This window comes from Polyodon spathula, chromosome 2, assembly GCF_017654505.1.
Source record: "Polyodon spathula isolate WHYD16114869_AA chromosome 2, ASM1765450v1, whole genome shotgun sequence".
Taxonomy (NCBI): domain Eukaryota; kingdom Metazoa; phylum Chordata; class Actinopteri; order Acipenseriformes; family Polyodontidae; genus Polyodon; species Polyodon spathula.
This window is the reverse complement of record NC_054535.1, coordinates 57134832-57153546: the sequence shown is the minus strand read 5'-3', so window position 1 is coordinate 57153546 and position 18715 is coordinate 57134832. Positions and strand designations below refer to the sequence as shown.

Sequence of the window (18715 nt, the reverse complement as noted above, 5' to 3'; positions counted from 1 at the left end):
GGTGACCAGACAGCAAAAAGAAGGGAGGTCATGATTGTTTGGGACTCCATATTGAGAAACACAGCAAGTTCAATTCGCAGTTTGGACACCCTTACTACAACAGTGTGCTGCCTTCCGGGAGCCTCTGTCAAGCACATCACTGAGAACGTGGACAGGCTCCTAGAACGAACAGGAGACGACCCGGTAGTAGTCGTCCACATCGGTACAAACAACATTGGAAGAGACAGACCAAAATCCCTGCAAAACAAATTCGAGAGCTAGGAAGGAAATTAAAAGAGAAAACCAAAACTGTGGTATTTTCTGGTATACTACCGGCACCTTGCAAAGGACCATATGGACGGCTGGAAATAATTAATCAAAACGCATGGCTGAAGACGTGGTGCACACGGGAAGGCTTCACCTATCTTGATCATTGGACCACATTCTACAACGAGGACTATCTGTATAGACGGGATGGACTGCATTTAAATAACAAGGGAACCAGTCTACTTGGAGAAAAGATCCTCGAGCAGGTTCAGAAGCATTTAAACTAGAAAGGAAGGGGGGAGAAATCAACAAAAAAACAGAAGGGAGACCGCATCAAAACAAGGACAACAACTCAGGTAAGACAACCATTAAATGTAGTTATCTAAATGCTAGAAGTATCAGAAACAAAATTCTAGAACTTGAAGCTACTGCACTAACAGGTAACTATGATGTGATAGGTGTTACAGAAACGTGGTTGTCTGAGAGTGATGGGGACAAATATATTATTTGTGGGTATACACCGTATAGAAAAGACAGGCAGGACAGAAGAGGGGGAGGGGTAACGCTATACATAAGAAACAGTCTTGAAGCCCAGGTGTTAAACCTGGACAAAGAAAACAAAGCCGAATCAATATGGGTCAGAGTAACGGACAAAAATTCAAAGGGCATAATAATAGGACCATGCTATAGACCGCCAGATTCAGATTCAGATAGCAAAGGAGTGAGCAAAATAATCTGTTATACAATGACATTAGAAATGCGTGTAGCAAAGGAGAAGCCATACTAATGGGGGATTTCAACTTCCCCCAAATAAAATGGGAAAACCCGGTGGGTAGCACGAAGCGGATGAAATAGAAATGGTGGAAATGACAAATGACTGCTTCCTAACACAATTTGTCAAGGCACCCACTAGAGGGGAGGCATGCCTTGATTTAGTCTTTTCAAATAACGAAGATAGAATAACTAAAACAGAGGTCAGAGAACCACTGGCAAACTCAGACCACAACATGGTCTCATTTTAAGTGTTTTTTAAAACCCCAAAAGTAATGACTAAAGCTAAGGTTTACAATTTTAGAAAAGCAAACTATGAAGGTATGAAACAGAGACTAACAGAAGTAATAGAGAAAATTGGAGTAAAATAGAGAAAACACCCACAGAAGAAGGATGGTTGTTCTTCAAAAATGTAGTACTAGAGGCGCAAAACAATTACATCCCTAAAGTAGACAAATCTAAATGTAAAACTAAATTGCCAAAAAGGTTTAATAGATCAATTAAAAAAAATATTCAGCAAAAAAAAAGGCACTTCATAGAGCATTAAAAAAAGACTTAAAATATAACAATTGCCCTTGTAGAAAGGGTGCACAGAAGAGCGCCCAGAATCATCCCGGGCATGAAAAAAAGGAAACTGACATAGTTTAAAGCCAGACAGTCGCTGGGAGATCTGTTCCACAACAGGTTCAAGCGATCTGTACTGCATTTTTCGACGGTAAACTTTCTCTCTTTACTAAGACTAAACTTCGTCTTCTCTTTCTCTCATCTGGCTCAGATGATTTAGAGCAATTTCCCTACCTGCTCTGAAGATTTCTCATCCTTCAGCTTCTTTCTTTCTTGCTGCGGTCACTGCATCGCCAGTTAAGCCTACAGTTATCCAATCTCCAACCGCACTGTTCAAAGCGTGCCATTAAACTTTATCAAGCTCTGTTCGACAAAGGCATCAACATTCCCGTCTGCAGCAATCGCCTTGTCCTTAACATCTATTACAAAGCTTTGTTTGTCTTTTCCTCCACCTGCAAACTACAAAAAGGCGACCCTCCCCGACTTTTCTTTAAAGATTCGTACTCAAGATTCTAAAAGCTACTCTAAAGGTATTTTCTCCTCTGTAACAGTTTAGTGTTAAAGTAGCAGGAGTGTCCCTGCCCACCTGCTCATTCGATAACAGAATCGCACAATTCGGTTAATCTCTCGTCTCCTTGCAGATGACATTGCAGCCTCTGTTCTCTCAACGCCCACCTCTGCAGTAGATCTGTCAATCATCTCGCTTGCATCTGTTCCCCACGTGGGTTCCTGGTTTAGCGATTCACTTCTACTTACGTTCAGCAGTCATCAAAAAAAAATAAATCATAATGGATAAGGACATCAATTTGGTTTCAACTCCCAGTTCAACATGGGAAACTCAGCTTTGTCCTTGTTCTAGTTTTGTGCTTTGTAACATATTACGTGAACCCTACTCACATAACAATCACTTTCAAAACAAACCATTGCTAAAAAAATTTAAAAAAACCATTAACTCCAACGACATTGCTGTGCTGCAACTTTCCACTGGTGTCTCACAGGCCATGGTTACCACGGCAATGCTCTCATCGAGCGACTACTACAAGTGTTAAGTTGCTGTGGTAACCAGGCAGTTTCATGAGGCCCTGTGAGCTCTGTGCCACAGTACTGCAATCTTCCAGCTTCCTGCTGTCGCAGTGGTTCGGGGCTTCCTGGGCAATCACAAGGCTGAAAACTATGTGGAGCTGGTTGAGACTCTGGTGAAGAACTACGGCACAATGGGCTGTATGATGTCCCTCAAAGTCCATATCTTTGATGCTTATCTTGATAAATTCAAGGAGAACATGGGAGCGTACTCGGAGGAGCAAGGCGAGCGCTTCCACCAGGATATACTGGACTTTGAATGCCGCTACCAAGGATAGTATAACGAGAACATGATGGGAAACTACATTTGGGGGCTGATTCGTGAAAGTGATTTACAGTATAATCGTAAATCTCGAAAAACTACTCACTTCTAAATCTTTTTTAGTCATTTTTGTATTACTTTAGTATAAATACATGTTAATTTGGATTCATATGTTGTTTTTTTTTCTGACTTTATGTGAACGAAAAGACACAAATTTGCCCATTTTCTCATTGGAAATAGGTAAATATCACTGTCCTGGTCACAAACGCAAAGTTTGTGGGGAATAATGGCCATTTTCTATACTTTTGAGGCATAACCAATTAGGCAATAACACTTACTACCCAGGAACAAAAATTGTGTTACATAGTGTAATCAGACAGACGACGCTCAGCAGGCCATGCCTCACTTGCCTGTACCGACGAGCCGCCTGTGATTTCAGCAGCCTCTTCTGTCAGGCGTCACTCTCTCTCCTAACATCAGAAAATAAATCATTGAAGGTAAAGATATCAATGTTAGACTCAAGTCACGCGACATTAACTTCCACATGCCATCAAGAGCTGAAGCAATACTTTATTCTACATCGCGGAGCTCTCTGTTAGATACGGGGGTACTGTGTTCTACAAGTACCATAAAGCATTCTCCACAAAGCCGCCACCATCTTATCAGCAGATAAACATTTTGTCAATTGGTCTTACCCTGATTTTGGACCACTTTTAAACATGTTTTCAGTGGTTTGTGAGCCAACACGTGCGAACTCTGCACATCCACAGCCCATTCTACTTCCCTCTGTCCAAATACAATCCACCATTATTCACTTTCTACAGTTTCATCACAATATTATAGAAAATTGACAGATTTCAGGTGTTGGCATGATACAGCAGAGTATTTAGGATAAACATTCTAATCACATGGACTATTGACCACAATAATCAAATCTATTCTACCCTGCAGAACTTTCTAAAGCCAATGGTTTTATTCTAATCATAATGTCCAGATGGCAGCATGATACCACAAGTTCTATACTTTTTCTGGTCCTTTCACTGCGAAAGTCATGTATTTTCAAATCGGGTTAATATTTCGTTCCATTTGAGCTGCCAGTTAGGTACAGAAATCATGTCCTTCAATTTATGAGCATTTCAGTCAAACTAGCCCCCCACCTTGCAATGGACAACACACTCATAGACTGCTCCTGATCAAATCAGTAGGTTTTGCAGCAGCCTCACAGCAATGCTTTCTACATCTCTCCTGAAAGCAGCCTCACCTTTGGCTCCATCTAAAATCGTCTTAACACTTAAAGACCAACATTGACGTCCTATCAAAATTTTGGTTGGCAGACAACGGTGCAACAACTTCTTGGAATCCCAAAGTGGCACTTCATGCAGCTTAAATTTGCTCACGAGTTTCTTTTCACTCACTTCAGCAGATCTCTGCTCTCTACAGCAGGCCACCATTCGCTGTTACAGATCACCGCTTCAGCAGATCTCTGAGCTCAAGCAAGAAACCGCCTGTTCTTACTCTATGAAGACCTGATATCAGCTCTTCATGATTTGAATCTATTTACTAACGCTTCATTCTCAGGTTTCAGGAGTTACCTAGGAACTGAATGGTTCTCTATCGAATGGCCCCCTGAAATACAGAATCTTTCTTTCCACCTCAAAGCTACAGCTCTTCTTAAACTGTATCCCACTGTCACAGCTGCTCACATCTGGGACCACTGATGGTCAAGAAAATCTATCACATTCTTTAGCGACAATAAATCTACAGTCCATATCACCAATAAACAAAGATCTTCCTCTCCACTTATAATGCAGTTACTACGTCGCCTCATTTGGATTTCAGCGTCTTTTAACTTCTTCATTCAAGTCTGTTACACACCCGGTTCACATAATGTAGCTGATGCTCTTTCTTGTCTACAAATCGCCAGATTTAAGCAGTTGGTTCCCACAGCATCTCCAGCACCTCTCCAAGTTCCACAATATCAGCACCTATATCTGTGAGCTCTCCTCTCTTCAACCTTCTGCAATCTGCTAGAAATTACATGTCCACTGCCCTGTCTCCATCAACAAGATCATCCTACTCTACAAGCTGGTCATCTTTCTCCTCCTTCTGCGCAAAAAAACCCCAAAACAAAACAAAAAAAACACAAAACCCCCACCCAAATTCAGTCACTTTCATTTAATCAAGACTGTATCCTAGCCTTTATCGTCCACGCACGAGACATTCTACCCATCTCTGCCGGGTCCATCCGAGCTTTTCCTCCCTAATATGGGGGAGAGGGTTCCTCTCCACTGTGCGGCAGGTAAACACATAATTTCACTCTACCCATTCTTTTGTCAAAAAAAAAAAAAAAAAAACTAATCTGGTTTGTCTTTTTTCCTCATAAATGTTATGCATTGGCACGTGAACTATTATTTGTCCTAAGGTGTGGGGATATGCGGGGAGCAGGGGGTCCAAACATTGGGGGTAAGTGACACTCACTTCCCCGACCTCTATGGCCGCCGTCATCCTCGCCTCCACTGAGGGGGGGTTCTCACCATGCGAGTTAGAGGGGACCCCAGGCCACACATTCTATCCTTTATCTTACTCAAATTGAGACTGGGCTCTATATCCAGCTCCCTATTCTATCATTCCTTTTCCAGGTTCTTCAGCACAAGAGCCTATTCCTCCTACATGACTGCCGCTCTACAGAGCCTGTCGTGGGCTCCACCGAGCCAATCTATCTTAAGCGTTTTATGGTTCCCGAGGCTGCTGAACAGCCTGCCTTTGAGGTCGCTCTCACCCCTGGCCAAGAAGGCGCCCATCGGTCAGGAACCTCTTTCCTTTCATATCACATCCCCCTGAGGCCACTCCTCAAACTACCTCTCCAAGTAACGACCTTTCACTCCAGCCCCGACTCTCGCCCCATGAAACAAAAACAATGTTATTTTGATTCTTGCACCCTTGCATGTATAGACTTTATCCTTCGGGCACCCTCTGCTGCAGAAAACCACAACTCAACTGCCATTATTTTATTTGAAAAAATGTTGCACGACGCTCGCTAGAGATCTCATGAAGATGACGCAAATAATATTTCAATTAGTATATTGCAGCTCTCTTTATTAACATATGTTCTCTTAGTACATACCACAGAATGTGCACTTTGTGAATTGTCGCAACGAAAATGCAAATTGCGGTATGCTTGCGTTGCAACTGGCCCATCTTAGTACATCTACCCCTAAATGTTTTATTATAACAATGTGACAGCTCCGTTATAGGTAACAGCAGCTGACAGAGCCTTGTTTAAACTCGATTTTGAGGGGTATGTTTTCTCGGCCGTTTCAAAATGGATCAGGGCATTATTTCATATGCTGCAAGTCCGTAGTTTAAGTTACAGAGTTGCGAAAATATTAGATTTAACAAATTAGTCACAGTCTAAAAATGGCTGTGTTTAAATACCATGTCCGACATGCAGGTAGTACTGATTGACTAGTAGTGCCTTTTTTTGCAACCAAAAAAATTGCTAAAATATTTAGCAAGTTATTTTTCTTCACGCATGAACATTTATTTTTTGTTAACTCAAAAAGTTAGGCATGCACAGTCGAGCAACATTAAATTAGTGGGTATTTGTAAAAATTCTCTGTGGGTAATTTAATTTGAATTCCCTAGATCACTTATGTCTTGTGGTAATTTTGGATCCTGACTTTATCCATTTCTTTTTTTATGATTTTTTTTTTTTTTTTTTTAAATGCTTCAGACCTCAACCAAGTCTGTGAAGATAAACCCTGTATACACTATCTCCAATGGGGACTCCACAAATTGATGTAAAAATTAATTAAAATTGTACCTCTTTTAAAGATTTACAGCCAAGATATTCATCAGTATATATTTACTTTATATGCATTATATACACTTTAAAACATAAGCATAAAAGATATATTCGTAATACTAATATATTGTGTACGATAACGTACTAGAAACAATATAAATGTGGACGATAATTAATATTACCCAATATTTGAGGGTTTGTTTCCAAATACTAAAGTCACGTAATAAACTGCTCATAATTAAGGATTTGCAGCATTTGGCTGATCATTTATGTTCAGAACCCTCCTGTTTGAACTGTGACACACAATACATACAGTATAGTTGGGAATATACTAGGGTAGATGCAATTGAAAAAAAAAAGTAAAACGCAGAGCTTAAAAGTGTTTTTTTTTGTATGTGTTTTATTTTGTTTACATGTTATAACTCCGTTAACTAGGGATTTCAAGTATCTGGGAGTCCTGTGTTCATTTTTATCATGGGTGAAACCAGGGTAATATTATAACAAAACCGGAGCTGACATTCTCAATGACAGACTAAACTAGTATTTTATAGACATTGAATGAATTTAATATCCACTGCGCTGACTCGGGAGGGAAAAGATGAACACACACCGTCCTCCAAAGCGTGTGCTGTCAGCCGACCACTTCCTTACAAGCTGCGGATTCACCATGCAGCCACCCAGGAGCTACAGCGTTGGAGGACAATGCAGCTCCCGGGCAGCTAACAGGCAAGCCCGCAGGTGCCCAGCCAGACTACAGGGGTCACTGGTCCGCGGTGAGCTGAGGACATCCTTGCCGACCTAAACCCTCCCCCTCGGGAACCCTCAGCCAATTGAACTCCCATCTACGGTCGGCTGTGGAATAGCCCAGACTCGAACCGGCGACGGTCAGGCTATGGGGCGCATCCTGCTCTCATGCAGAGCACCTTTACTGGATGCGCCACTCTTTACTTTTGGTATATAAAATAAACTTCATGCCTTTAAATTATATCCGCGGTGTTCTGGTACTATAGGTACAGAATTTGTACTCCACTGTCCAATACAATATGCATTCGGGGTCTCACAGGTATCTACATGGGGCAGTACAAACCCCAGACATCTACAAATCGGGAAGCTCTATTAGCAATGGTTCCCCGCTTTATGAAAAATAATGTGTTTAAAAAAACGAATACCAGTAATTATTTACGTGTTCACTCAGGGTCGGTCATATAAACTGCAGTGTAAGGTATCAGAAAAATGCTACTGCATAAAAAAAAAAAAATTAAAAAAAAAAACTAGCAGCAAACTAAGAGAGTTTTGGGTAGCAACATGCTACCAAATATAAGCTTAACTTCGAGCATTGCTATGTACAGCCACTTCGATGTGCGCGGTAGATGCATTTTTGACAATTAGTGCGTAATTGAAAAAACGCATAAATCAAACTTAATTTCCGCATAAGAAATAAAGGAAATGGTAGGGGTTAGGGGAAACGCTGCTTCAAAACACATTCGTCTATTTCCTTCACTGCGTTTTATTTTAAACTGTGCTTATTTGTTACTGACAATAATAAGTACATTAAAAAGCCTATCTAAAACAAGAAAATTAATTTTAAATGAAAACTTTTGCTACTGTACTTATGTTGAACGCTGGCTGGGATGGCTTGCTGGTGCTGGTGGTAGTGGTATAGGGGAGGTGGGGGTTACTAGGGTAAATAATGTGTGGCGCACAAACCGCGTAATTCCAAACAAACGTCAGTGTATATTAAAAAATGATATAAATAGAACATCCACGTTATTCCAAAAACACGTAAATAACATACGTGGCTATATATGTGTATAATATATCTAAAATGTGGTCCTACTTGGGAAAGTTTGTTACAACAGTAGATCGCTATTCTTATACAAAAACACATAGACAAAAAAAAAAAAAAAAATAGCAAACCAAAAATGTCCTTTAAGATATACAGAGAGGACTGCAATCTAAATGGATGGATCTACTTTCCATTGCACATAAACATTAAAATCATCACTTGAAAAATTCACTATATATATATATATATATATATATATATATATATATATATATATATATATATATATATATATATATATAAACTAAATACTAAGAGCTGACAATTCAGAAAAAGGTGGAAAATTGTCAGGTAAGGCCTCCACTGCTCCCTTACCTGACTTATGTTCTGACAAGGCTTTCCAGCACACACTGGTACAGTAGGTGGGTTCACTTCAGACAACATGTGTAGTCACCAGTGGGTTGCTGAGGATTCAACAGTTCTCTGAAACAGCCTACTACATATCCTTTAGTAGTTTAGAAGAGTCAATGTCATAAATGGATAAGAAAGATCTATAAACTATAAAGAGCAAGTCTGCACACAAGATAGTACACTTCCATTTTAATGAAAATGAAAATAATAATTCCTGTACCTTTAACGTCAGGAAATGGGTGGGAGTTTCACACTGCCTAGGAGGAGTTTAAGTGCGCCAAAGTCCGACTGGAAATGACACGTAGATTCACGTGACAAATGCGTAAGGGAGACAACACCTGTGTTGAAAACTGGAAGAAAATGGGCGGCAAAGAAAGCTGTGGAGGATGCTAAGGCTGCCCTTCGAATTGGTGATATTATGGGGCAAGTTCAACATGGAAGAGGTGGTCTTGGTCTCAGTTCAGCTCCTCCTACATGACACAAGGCAACCCCAGCTCAACAAAGGAAGCTGGTAGTGAACTAGGTGAAAAAGCAGGAGAAGTTCAAGTGTGTAAAGGCCATTTCCCAGGCCAAGCAGAGAGAATGGATGAGATGGGAAAGTTTGGAACACCACAAGCTTGGCTGGCAAGACCTATGGACAATGGAACAGAGCAGGATCAATTTCCACATCAGATCAACATATGATATTCTCCCATCACCACAGAACCTAAACCTCTGGGTGGGTGAGGATCCCTCATGTCCTGTGTTCATCACCAGCAACATTAAGGCACATTTTGATAGGATGTAAGGTAGGTCTTAGCCAAGGATGGTTTACTTGGCGCCATGACCAGGTGCTGCAATGCTTGGCTTAGCATTGGAAGCATTTTAACACCAAGAAAAGGTGTTAAAACTAAGCCTCACCCAGGACAACTGGAAGCTGCTAGAGACTGGAAGATGCTGGCAGATGTTGGTCAACAGCTTATTTTTCCACCTGAGATTGCCACCACTAACCTTTGACCAGACATTGTCTTGTGGTCTGGATCAGCATACTTTGTTCATCTGGTAAAGTTAACAGTGCCACGGAAGGATGCTGCTGATGAGGCACATGAGAGGAAGAAACTTTGGTATGCTCAACTAGCTGCTGAAGCGGAAGAGCAAGGATGGAGTCTGAGTTTTCCCAGTGGAGGTGGGTTGTCATAGATTTGTGTTACACTTTACAACCCGGTTTCTCAGAGATGTTTGGGTTCAGTGGCCAAGAGTTGCATCACACAGTGAAGAACTTATCTGAAGCAGCAGAAAGGAGCAGCAACTGGCTGCGGTTGAGACGGAAAGATTATTTATGGGGATCTCAAGCACAATAGAAAGAAAGCAACGCTAATGTACATGTGAGTAAGCTGGGCTGAGTTGAGTGGGGGATGGAGGGTGGTAATGCTGGGACGCCAGAATCAATGTTGAGCCCTCTTGAGGTGTTGTGGGCTAGTCGACGAAACAGAGGATGGAAGGTGTCCACTTGAAGACCCCAGAGATGTACCCTACTTGGCTCAATCCAGATGGTTGTCATGCCGATGCGCTGGGGAGACCACACTGGGATGATCCCCTGAGCCAGCATCGCAGCCGTTGTGTGTGCTGATGCGCTGGGGAGGCAAAATAAGCTGATCCCTGGAGCCAGCATTACACTACAGTCATCAACACACGGCAGAAGGATGTCTACATCAACAGATGGAAAGAAACACAAATGGATGGAGATGCAGATGGATCACATTAGTTTACTGTAAAGCTATGTCTTAGTTGGTGCTTATCTTGGCGAGATCCGAGTTCAAATCAGCATGAAGTTTTAACATCTGCTCTCATGTAATGGAAATCTTAGTGCTATTCTAATTAGCTTTCCCAATTCATATATAATTATGTGACAACATGAAAACAACCATGGTGACAGCGAGTGGGAGAAGTACAGGCGTGGAAAAGTACAGAGCAGTTTCGAAGCAGAAAGGAGAAATTGCATCTTGAATTGCTTTAATCAGAAAACAGAGGACATTGGGGAAACACAGCAGCAGCTCAAAGTCAAACAGCCGCGTGTGTTTTTCTGATAATAAACAAGCTGAAACTCGGAGCAGCTGATTCAAATTCAGCGCCGTTTTGAGACACGGGCGAGGGGAGGAGCCAACAGCACAGCAGAACAACGCAGTTAAATAAGGCAGTCTTCCCAGCGACAGCGAGTGGAAGAAGTACAGGCGTGGAAAAGTACAGAGCAGTTTCAAAGCAGTTTGAATGCAGGTTGACGGCTGCAGAAAACGAAACTAAACTTCAAAAAAAAAAAAACCTCAACATGGTCTTCAAGCCAGTAATCTGTGACACCTGCTTGATGTGGGAAATCCGAGAAAACCCAGCGGAGCTAAACCAAGTGTGCGTAAAGTGCCGTGCGATCCAGGATTTGCATAAACTAGTAAGTATGCTAGAAATGGAGCTGGAAGAAGTGAGACAGCAACAGGATCTTGAGGAACTGGCACACCCACAATTCATGGAAGTCTGCATCACCCCTAACAGACTGAAAGCCACCAGGGAGATAGAAGGTCAGAACAGCTGGGTTCAGGTAGGCAGAAGCAGGGAAAAAAAGAAACTTCGTCAAACACAACCACCAGAAATCAAAACAACTAACAGATTTGAGTCACTTCAGAATTTTGATGAGCAGAACCAACAACAAGAGAATGAAAGGAACAACATCCAGGACCCTATTGACAGTGGTGACCAGACAGCAAAAAGAAGGGAGGTCATGATTGTTGGGGACTCCATATTGAGAAACACAGCAAGTTCAATTCGCAGTTTGGACCCCCTTACTACAACAGTGTGCTGCCTTCCGGGAGCCTCGGTCAAGCACCTCATCTTGAATATTGTGTTCAGTTCTGGTCACCTCGCTATAAAAAAGATATTGCTGCTCTAGAAAGAGTGCAAAGAAGAGCGACCAGAATTATTCCGGGCTTAAAAGGCATGTCATATGCAGACAGGCTAAAAGAATTGAATCTGTTCAGTCTTGAACAAAGAAGACTACGTGGCGACCTAATTCAAGCATTCAAAATTCTAAAAGGTATTGACAGTGTCGACCCAAGGGACTTTTTCAGCCTGAAAAAAGAAACAAGGACCAGGGGTCACAAATGGAGTTTAGAAAAAGGGGCATTCAGAACAGAAAATAGGAGACACTTTTTTACACAGAGAATTGTGAGGGTCTGGAATCAACTCCCCAGTAATGTTGTTGAAGCTGACACCCTGGGATCCTTCAAGAAGCTGCTTGATGAGATTTTGGGATCAATAAGCTACTAACAACCAAACGAGCAAGATGGGCCGAATGGCCTCCTCTCTTTTGTAAACTTTCTTATGTTCTTATGTTGTTCTGGTTTTAGACCTCACTTCACCTGCCCAGGTGTGACTATACATAGGACTGTAGCATAGTGGCGGCCTTACCTGACAAGTTTTTTGTGTTTAAATATAAATAGGTTTATAGTTACCTGTTCTTTTAATAATTTCCCAAACAGCAGCAGGTGTAGCAGGTATCATGGATTTCTGATCAAGGCAAAGTTTTCCAACATTAACTATGTGAAAGCCATCCACATCCTTTTCTGGAGCGACTGCATTACAAACTGAACGTTCATTGAAGTGTTCTTTAAAAAGAAAAAAAAAGACAAATTTAAAACAGACAAAGTAATTGTCTATAGTCATGGATTAAGAATATTCCACTTGCTGACACATGGTAAAATAAAAGTTGCAAAAAATTAAGAAATACATGACAACATTTTAGAGAGGACAGATAAAAAAACAAAACAAAAAAAAAAAAAACTACTCTTTAATTTCCTTGCTTGAACTTTGCTAATTTTCTTTTGTTGGCATCTGTCACAAAGACGGCCGGAGTGGTTGGCGTCAGACCAGAACCAGGAAATAAAAACAACAAGAGAGGTGGATTTTGGTGGAGCTGAGCGAATGCTTTCGCTCAGCATTTAATAAATAAACAGAACAGAAAATAAAAAGGTTGTAACAAACACAAACAGGACACGGCACATTCGCCAAAATAAATAGACAAACAAAAACGGACTAACACTACACAAAACCGGGTGAGCAGATATTTTAACTATTATTCTTACAATTATTCACTATTACCTCCGTCTCCAATCCCGTTCTCCACTCACCGAACACACAACCGAGTATGTGAAAACATGCTGCTTTTATGCACTCGACCTCTAATTAATCATTCAATTAGAGTCACGGTACAACTGCACGTGAATTAATAAAGTGCAATTCCCCTTGCTCACATATTACATTTTACTTGCACGTGAAGTGCTGTGCAATCCTCGTGCCTAAATACAAATATACATTTTAAACACTCGTGTTACACAGACCCGTTTATATCCCGTGTACCAATGACTATACACCAACATTTAACACACCACACGCAACATATAACAGAAAATACACACAGGGGTGGGCACTTCGTCACAGCATCTTTGCACCATGCCCTTTTCAATAGTGTCCTCGATCTCAGAAAAATGCTTGTAGATTTTCTCACTTCCTCCAATGATTTCCAAATTACGGCTAATGGTTTGTAAAGCAGTCAGTGTATCACAAAGTTTTGGTTCAGGTAGGGCATCCTCCCCTTTCTCTTGTGGCATCTTCGCATTTCCTTTAAGTTCTCTGACAATAGCGTCATTGGATAGTTCACTCATTCTCGTTGACTTGCACTAATGCTTCAAAATCTTGCACTGTCATCCTGTCAGGTGGAGTGACTTCTTCCTCGGGTATTGGGATTGCTGTTGCTGCTTGTAAGACTTCAGTTGCCTGCTTCACAAACTTTGCCTTTTTGAAGCAATTGACAATGGTGCTTTGCTTCACATCTGCCCATGAACGTACAAGTAGGTGCATTGTTTCAGTCAAGTTAACTGTTTTTACAATGGATGCAGTACTGTCTCAGGACCCATTATCTACCAGGTTTATTATCCGCTGTACAATATGGTGCCAATATAGGGCTCTGGAAGTCTTGATTATCCCCTGAACCAAATTTGAGGCAGAAAGATCAGGCGGATATTTCTCAATGGAAAATGGCTGAGATGCGCAGCACAGTTATCCAAAACAAGTGCCATCTTGAGTTGCTTTGCTCCCATATGTCTATCAAATTCCAATAGCCAGTCTTTTAAAAGCACAACGGTGACCCAGGCATTTGCATTGGCAGCATATGTTATAGGCAAAGCTACACTGCAGCCCCCTTAAAACATCTTGGGTTTTTGCTCTTTCCAGCCGAAAGAACTTTGCGTTTGTCGGTTCCAGTCAAATTGCAGCAAAGCAATAAATGTCACATAGGCTTTACACTTTTTCACCATAATTGTAAATGTTGTCATGTTGTCATGTCAATGTTGTCATCAAAATCATTAAGGATTGCCATAAGAGTAATGCTCACCCAGTCTTCAGCAGCAGGGGAGTTGGCATCATTATTTTCACCATGTGTACTGTACGTTGGAACTTTATGTTATGCACCCACCCCCACAACCCCCAACGACATAACCATCCATTTGTTGCAGTAAAGCTGGTAATCTACATTTCTCTTGCCAGGTTCTCTGCTTTTCCTGTTAAAATTGCACCAGTACTTGAAGGATTCTGTGTTCTTGCCATTTGGAACCATCATTGTAGAGCCACATAAACATCACTGTCCTTTCCTTCTCGCTTATGTTTCTGATTTGGACTGGAATTGTGCTGCCACTCAGACAGAATAGTGTCTTTTTTTCTTAAAGAAATCTAGAGATGACTGGTTGAGACACATCAAATCTTTTTGCCAGCTCTGCTTGAGAGATTTTAGGACCTTGTAAGAGCTCCAAAACTTTACATTCTTCAGCCAGGGTAAGATCCTTTTGCTTCTTTGTGGCTGCCATTTTAGTGCAGGAATATCCTGAAAGCATTCATTTGTCTGACGCCAGACCAGGCTTGTGCCCGTTAATGTCAGATTAAATTGCACATGCTCAGTTAACTGTATACTAGTATCACCAATATTCAGTAAAACAGGAATGTAGCAATGGTAATAGTTTCAGATTTTAAAATTGAATAAGTGGGATATACACTTAACCACTTCAACACCATGACATACGTACTTATGTCAAATGAAAACCCACTTACAGTACATTAAGTCAGTCAAGTTTCCCATTCTATTCTATGAGCGGTTTCTCAGTCTAGCGTTTCAGGTTTCATTCTCTAAGGCAATGCTAGTACTGTGGAATGTGCAATGAAAGTCGGGGGAGGGTTAGGTGTATCCAGCTGTGTGTCACGTAGTGATTCCAATCTACCTGTAGGCGTTTAGAAGACAGATACATTGCAGGAAGCCATTCAACTTATATATATATATATATATATATATATATATATATATATATATATATATATATATATATATATATATATATATGTGTTTTAAATTAGAATTTTTTGCTTTATTATTAGTTTTACTTGTTTAGTTGTAGTTTATATAGTTTTTAGCGAAAGCTAAACATGGCAATGTACGTGGTCTTACTATAATGAGCAACGGGGGTGAAGCTGGTTCAGAAGATTTCGATACCAGCGACGGTGATGCTGACTTATCACTCAGCGATGATGATGAAGAGGATCTGGAGCCAATAACAGTACAAACAAAAGAGCATGCAGCACTTAACAGGTAAGCCAGCTGCAAACGGGAAGCTGTTTGGTATGAAACGGCAGTGCTGTGACAAAATACTATCAAAACACAGCACCGGCTACAAGGCATTAAAGCAGGTGTCTGTGGCAGCCAGATCCATCACAATGCCTGTGCAAAGTAGCTGTGTACACGCATTTGTGACTATCCCTCCTACACAAGGGAAGAAGAGACCGCAAAAAAGGTGCGGTGAATGAAATGAAAACAAAACATACAAGAAAAATTTGCAGTAGTTGCGAAGGCAACCCCAGGTTCTGTTCTATTGAACACTTCAATAAATAGATGGCATAGAGCAAGCAGATAATTGATTTTTATTTGATAATTATTATTTACTGATTATTACTGTGATTAGCAGTGTTTTTGTTTTCACGGTTCAAAAAACATGGGTATGTAGTACACAGGATCATAAAGGGTCAAGAAACACAGTTTAGGTCATTTATTTGTGTTTTATTCATATTATGTTAACATTTTACAGCAATTTCGGGTTTGAAAACATTATTATTATTATTATTTTCAAAATCTGGTACCTGGGAAGGGGTTTCATTTTGTAAGCTGGAGTTGAAGTAGTTAAACGATATATACTTAAGTGGGGCAGACTGTATACGCATGTTCAAGAAAACAGACCTTGACGAACGTGGATTCAGTTGAACATCACAAGTGCCGGGACAAAATAAAACTGCTACAGGTTTCTTTAGCACAATACCCCAGTGACCTTTCGTTACGTTTGAAAAAAGGACTGAAACGCATTTCTTGGCCAGGGTTGGCCTTCACCTTGAGTGGAAATGATGGATTAAGTTCTCAGACATACCTGGTAAAGGTAGCTGAACAAGTAAACCACTGACACTCCAGTCCCGATTCAATCTGTCAATCACTTCTAGTAGATCTTCTTGAGAAACATTACTAGGTCGCAGTATTGTTTCACTGCTAATACCTAGAACAGGGAGAGAACATATATTCAGTATATCAAGCATGTATTTCAACATAACATAAAACTACACATTCATTACAACAAACTGTCTTCAACATCCTTTGAGAAATATGGTATATACTGTACATGATTGAAAACCCTGTTTCGCACAAACCTGAGTTGTGTTCCTGTAAATGTATGTATTAGCAGAAATAATTTAGATTAAGGCACTGGTTAATAGTTTCAATCCATAAATTTGTAGGTGATGCAAAGCTTTTGGCCATAGCTGTACATGCAATGTTGTTACATATATATATATATATATATATATATATATATATATATATATATATATATATATATATATATATATATATATATAATGGAACAGTAAAAAATAAAAAATAAAAAAATGCTGTCTTCATGCTCACTCAACCTGACTTTATTACTTCAAATAATGTATTTTTAGAGGTTTGTAAACGATAAAGAAAAACACAAAAAGACACTTGTGCACATTATCCATCCGTCTCTGACACAGACCTTGAACAAATTACTGAAATCAGAGATGTCGTTGAATTTATTTTTATTCCTCAAGTCTGTTCTGCTCAGTGTGAACACTTGCAGGAAGAAAAAAAAAAAAAAATCAGTGGCAATGTGCACACTATAAAAAAATGATTTGCTTTCTTTTACATGTCTTAACTTAGTGTGTAGTTCAAAGTTATACATGGGCCTACTTTATTTGGCATAAGGATATTTATTTAAAAAAAAAACACATTTTTTTGCCTTAAACATGACTTATCCTTTTTTTTCTTCAAGTCCACCGTTTTGCCTTTAGGGCATCCATATACGTTGAATATACAGACTTCTCGGGGGTTGAAGGGTTAGGGTTAAGGTATACGGACACCCAGCCGGGCCTTATTGCATATTATATATCTGTTCATATAATGTGACTGTAATTAACACTTATTTGTTTATTTTTAATAATTAAAGACGGGTCTGTCTTTATGGATTGAAACACAGTACAAACAATTTGGCGGCAAACTCACCTAGTGCAGCAGCAGTTTTTGTTTTATTCCTTACATAAGATCGACTGGCTGGATCATCTCCTACTAAAATTACACTAAGATGAGGTCTTTTGTTGCCTTCGGATACCCATTCTTCCACATCCATTTGAATTTCCTTATGTATTTGCTTTGCCAGTTCAGTTCCTGAGATAATTGTGGCTGCATAGCTAAACAAAGGGAAAGAACAGCACCGCTAACAAAAATATGTAAAAAACATTTAGGATAGGAAGTTTAAGGTATTTTTGTTTTGTTTTTTCTTATTTTATACTGTATGGCAAATATATGTCTCCCAAAAAAGTTTCCATTAATATTTCTACCAGTATGACTTTGTTTTTACTGACAGTTTTATTTGCAGGCTGTCAAAGCAAAGGTTTCAACTGAAAGGCCTATTGTGCTTTATTATAGTCAATTTTCAGACAATTATACCTCGTTTCCATAGTCAAGCGAACTCGAGTGCGCTCAAGTGCTCCCGGGTTAGCCTGAATTTTGCAAAACTCGAGTTCAGGTGCAACGCAAGTTAGCTAAAGAAAAATAATAGTTTCCAGGGTTTCCTGAGTTTCTCAAGTTATTAGATGAGATGGACAAGTCTCACTCATGTTATTGCGAGAGGTGGCCAGATAATAACCAGATTACTGTATCACTGTTATACATTGTAACATTGTTATCACCAAATACGGCAATGGATACTTTTCCAGAAAATTCACTGCAGATTGTCTTGTGATATTGGATGGTGTCCTAAAATTGCATCTAATCTGTCATAATAGTGGAATGTTTTGAGATCATTTCCGCTTTTGTTATTGTGGTCCTTGATTTTTTCCTATATTACAGCACATTTCTACTCACGCCCACAGAAAGTAGAACTTGACTTCTTTTTTTAAACACTTCAGAAAGATCCTTGAAGCTAAGTTTGAATGACCTGATCTCCCCAAACAGTAATCAGTGATAACGTTTCATCATGATTCCACTTTTTTTTTTTTTTTTACAGAGTTAAATTACATGTAAGCTTTTATTTTGTTTTTTCTAACTATAATTTGCAACTGACACTGGCTTTAGAGATTGTTTCTAAGACCCAGGATTCCACGATTAGTGAAGTAGTTTCTGCTCAGGACGAATTCAATCTGTCCAGTCTGCATAATGAAATGG

General features: G+C 40.0%; 1 protein-coding gene across 1 annotated transcript in view; it reads right to left on the bottom strand.

Moving 5' to 3' along the window:
- The window catches only part of LOC121326791 (probable bifunctional methylenetetrahydrofolate dehydrogenase/cyclohydrolase 2), a 55401-nt gene extending 37178 nt beyond the window's left edge, over positions 1 to 18223 (bottom strand). Inside the window, exons 1-4 of the mRNA XM_041270300.1 lie at positions 18206 to 18223; positions 17555 to 17765; positions 16410 to 16532; positions 12405 to 12557 (exon numbers count right to left, since the gene is read on the bottom strand). Of these exons, the coding sequence (XP_041126234.1) occupies positions 12405 to 12557; positions 16410 to 16532; positions 17555 to 17765; positions 18206 to 18223 (505 nt within the window). The remainder of the gene's footprint in view (positions 1 to 12404; positions 12558 to 16409; positions 16533 to 17554; positions 17766 to 18205) is intronic.
- Between the last annotated feature and the right edge of the window lie 492 nt (positions 18224 to 18715).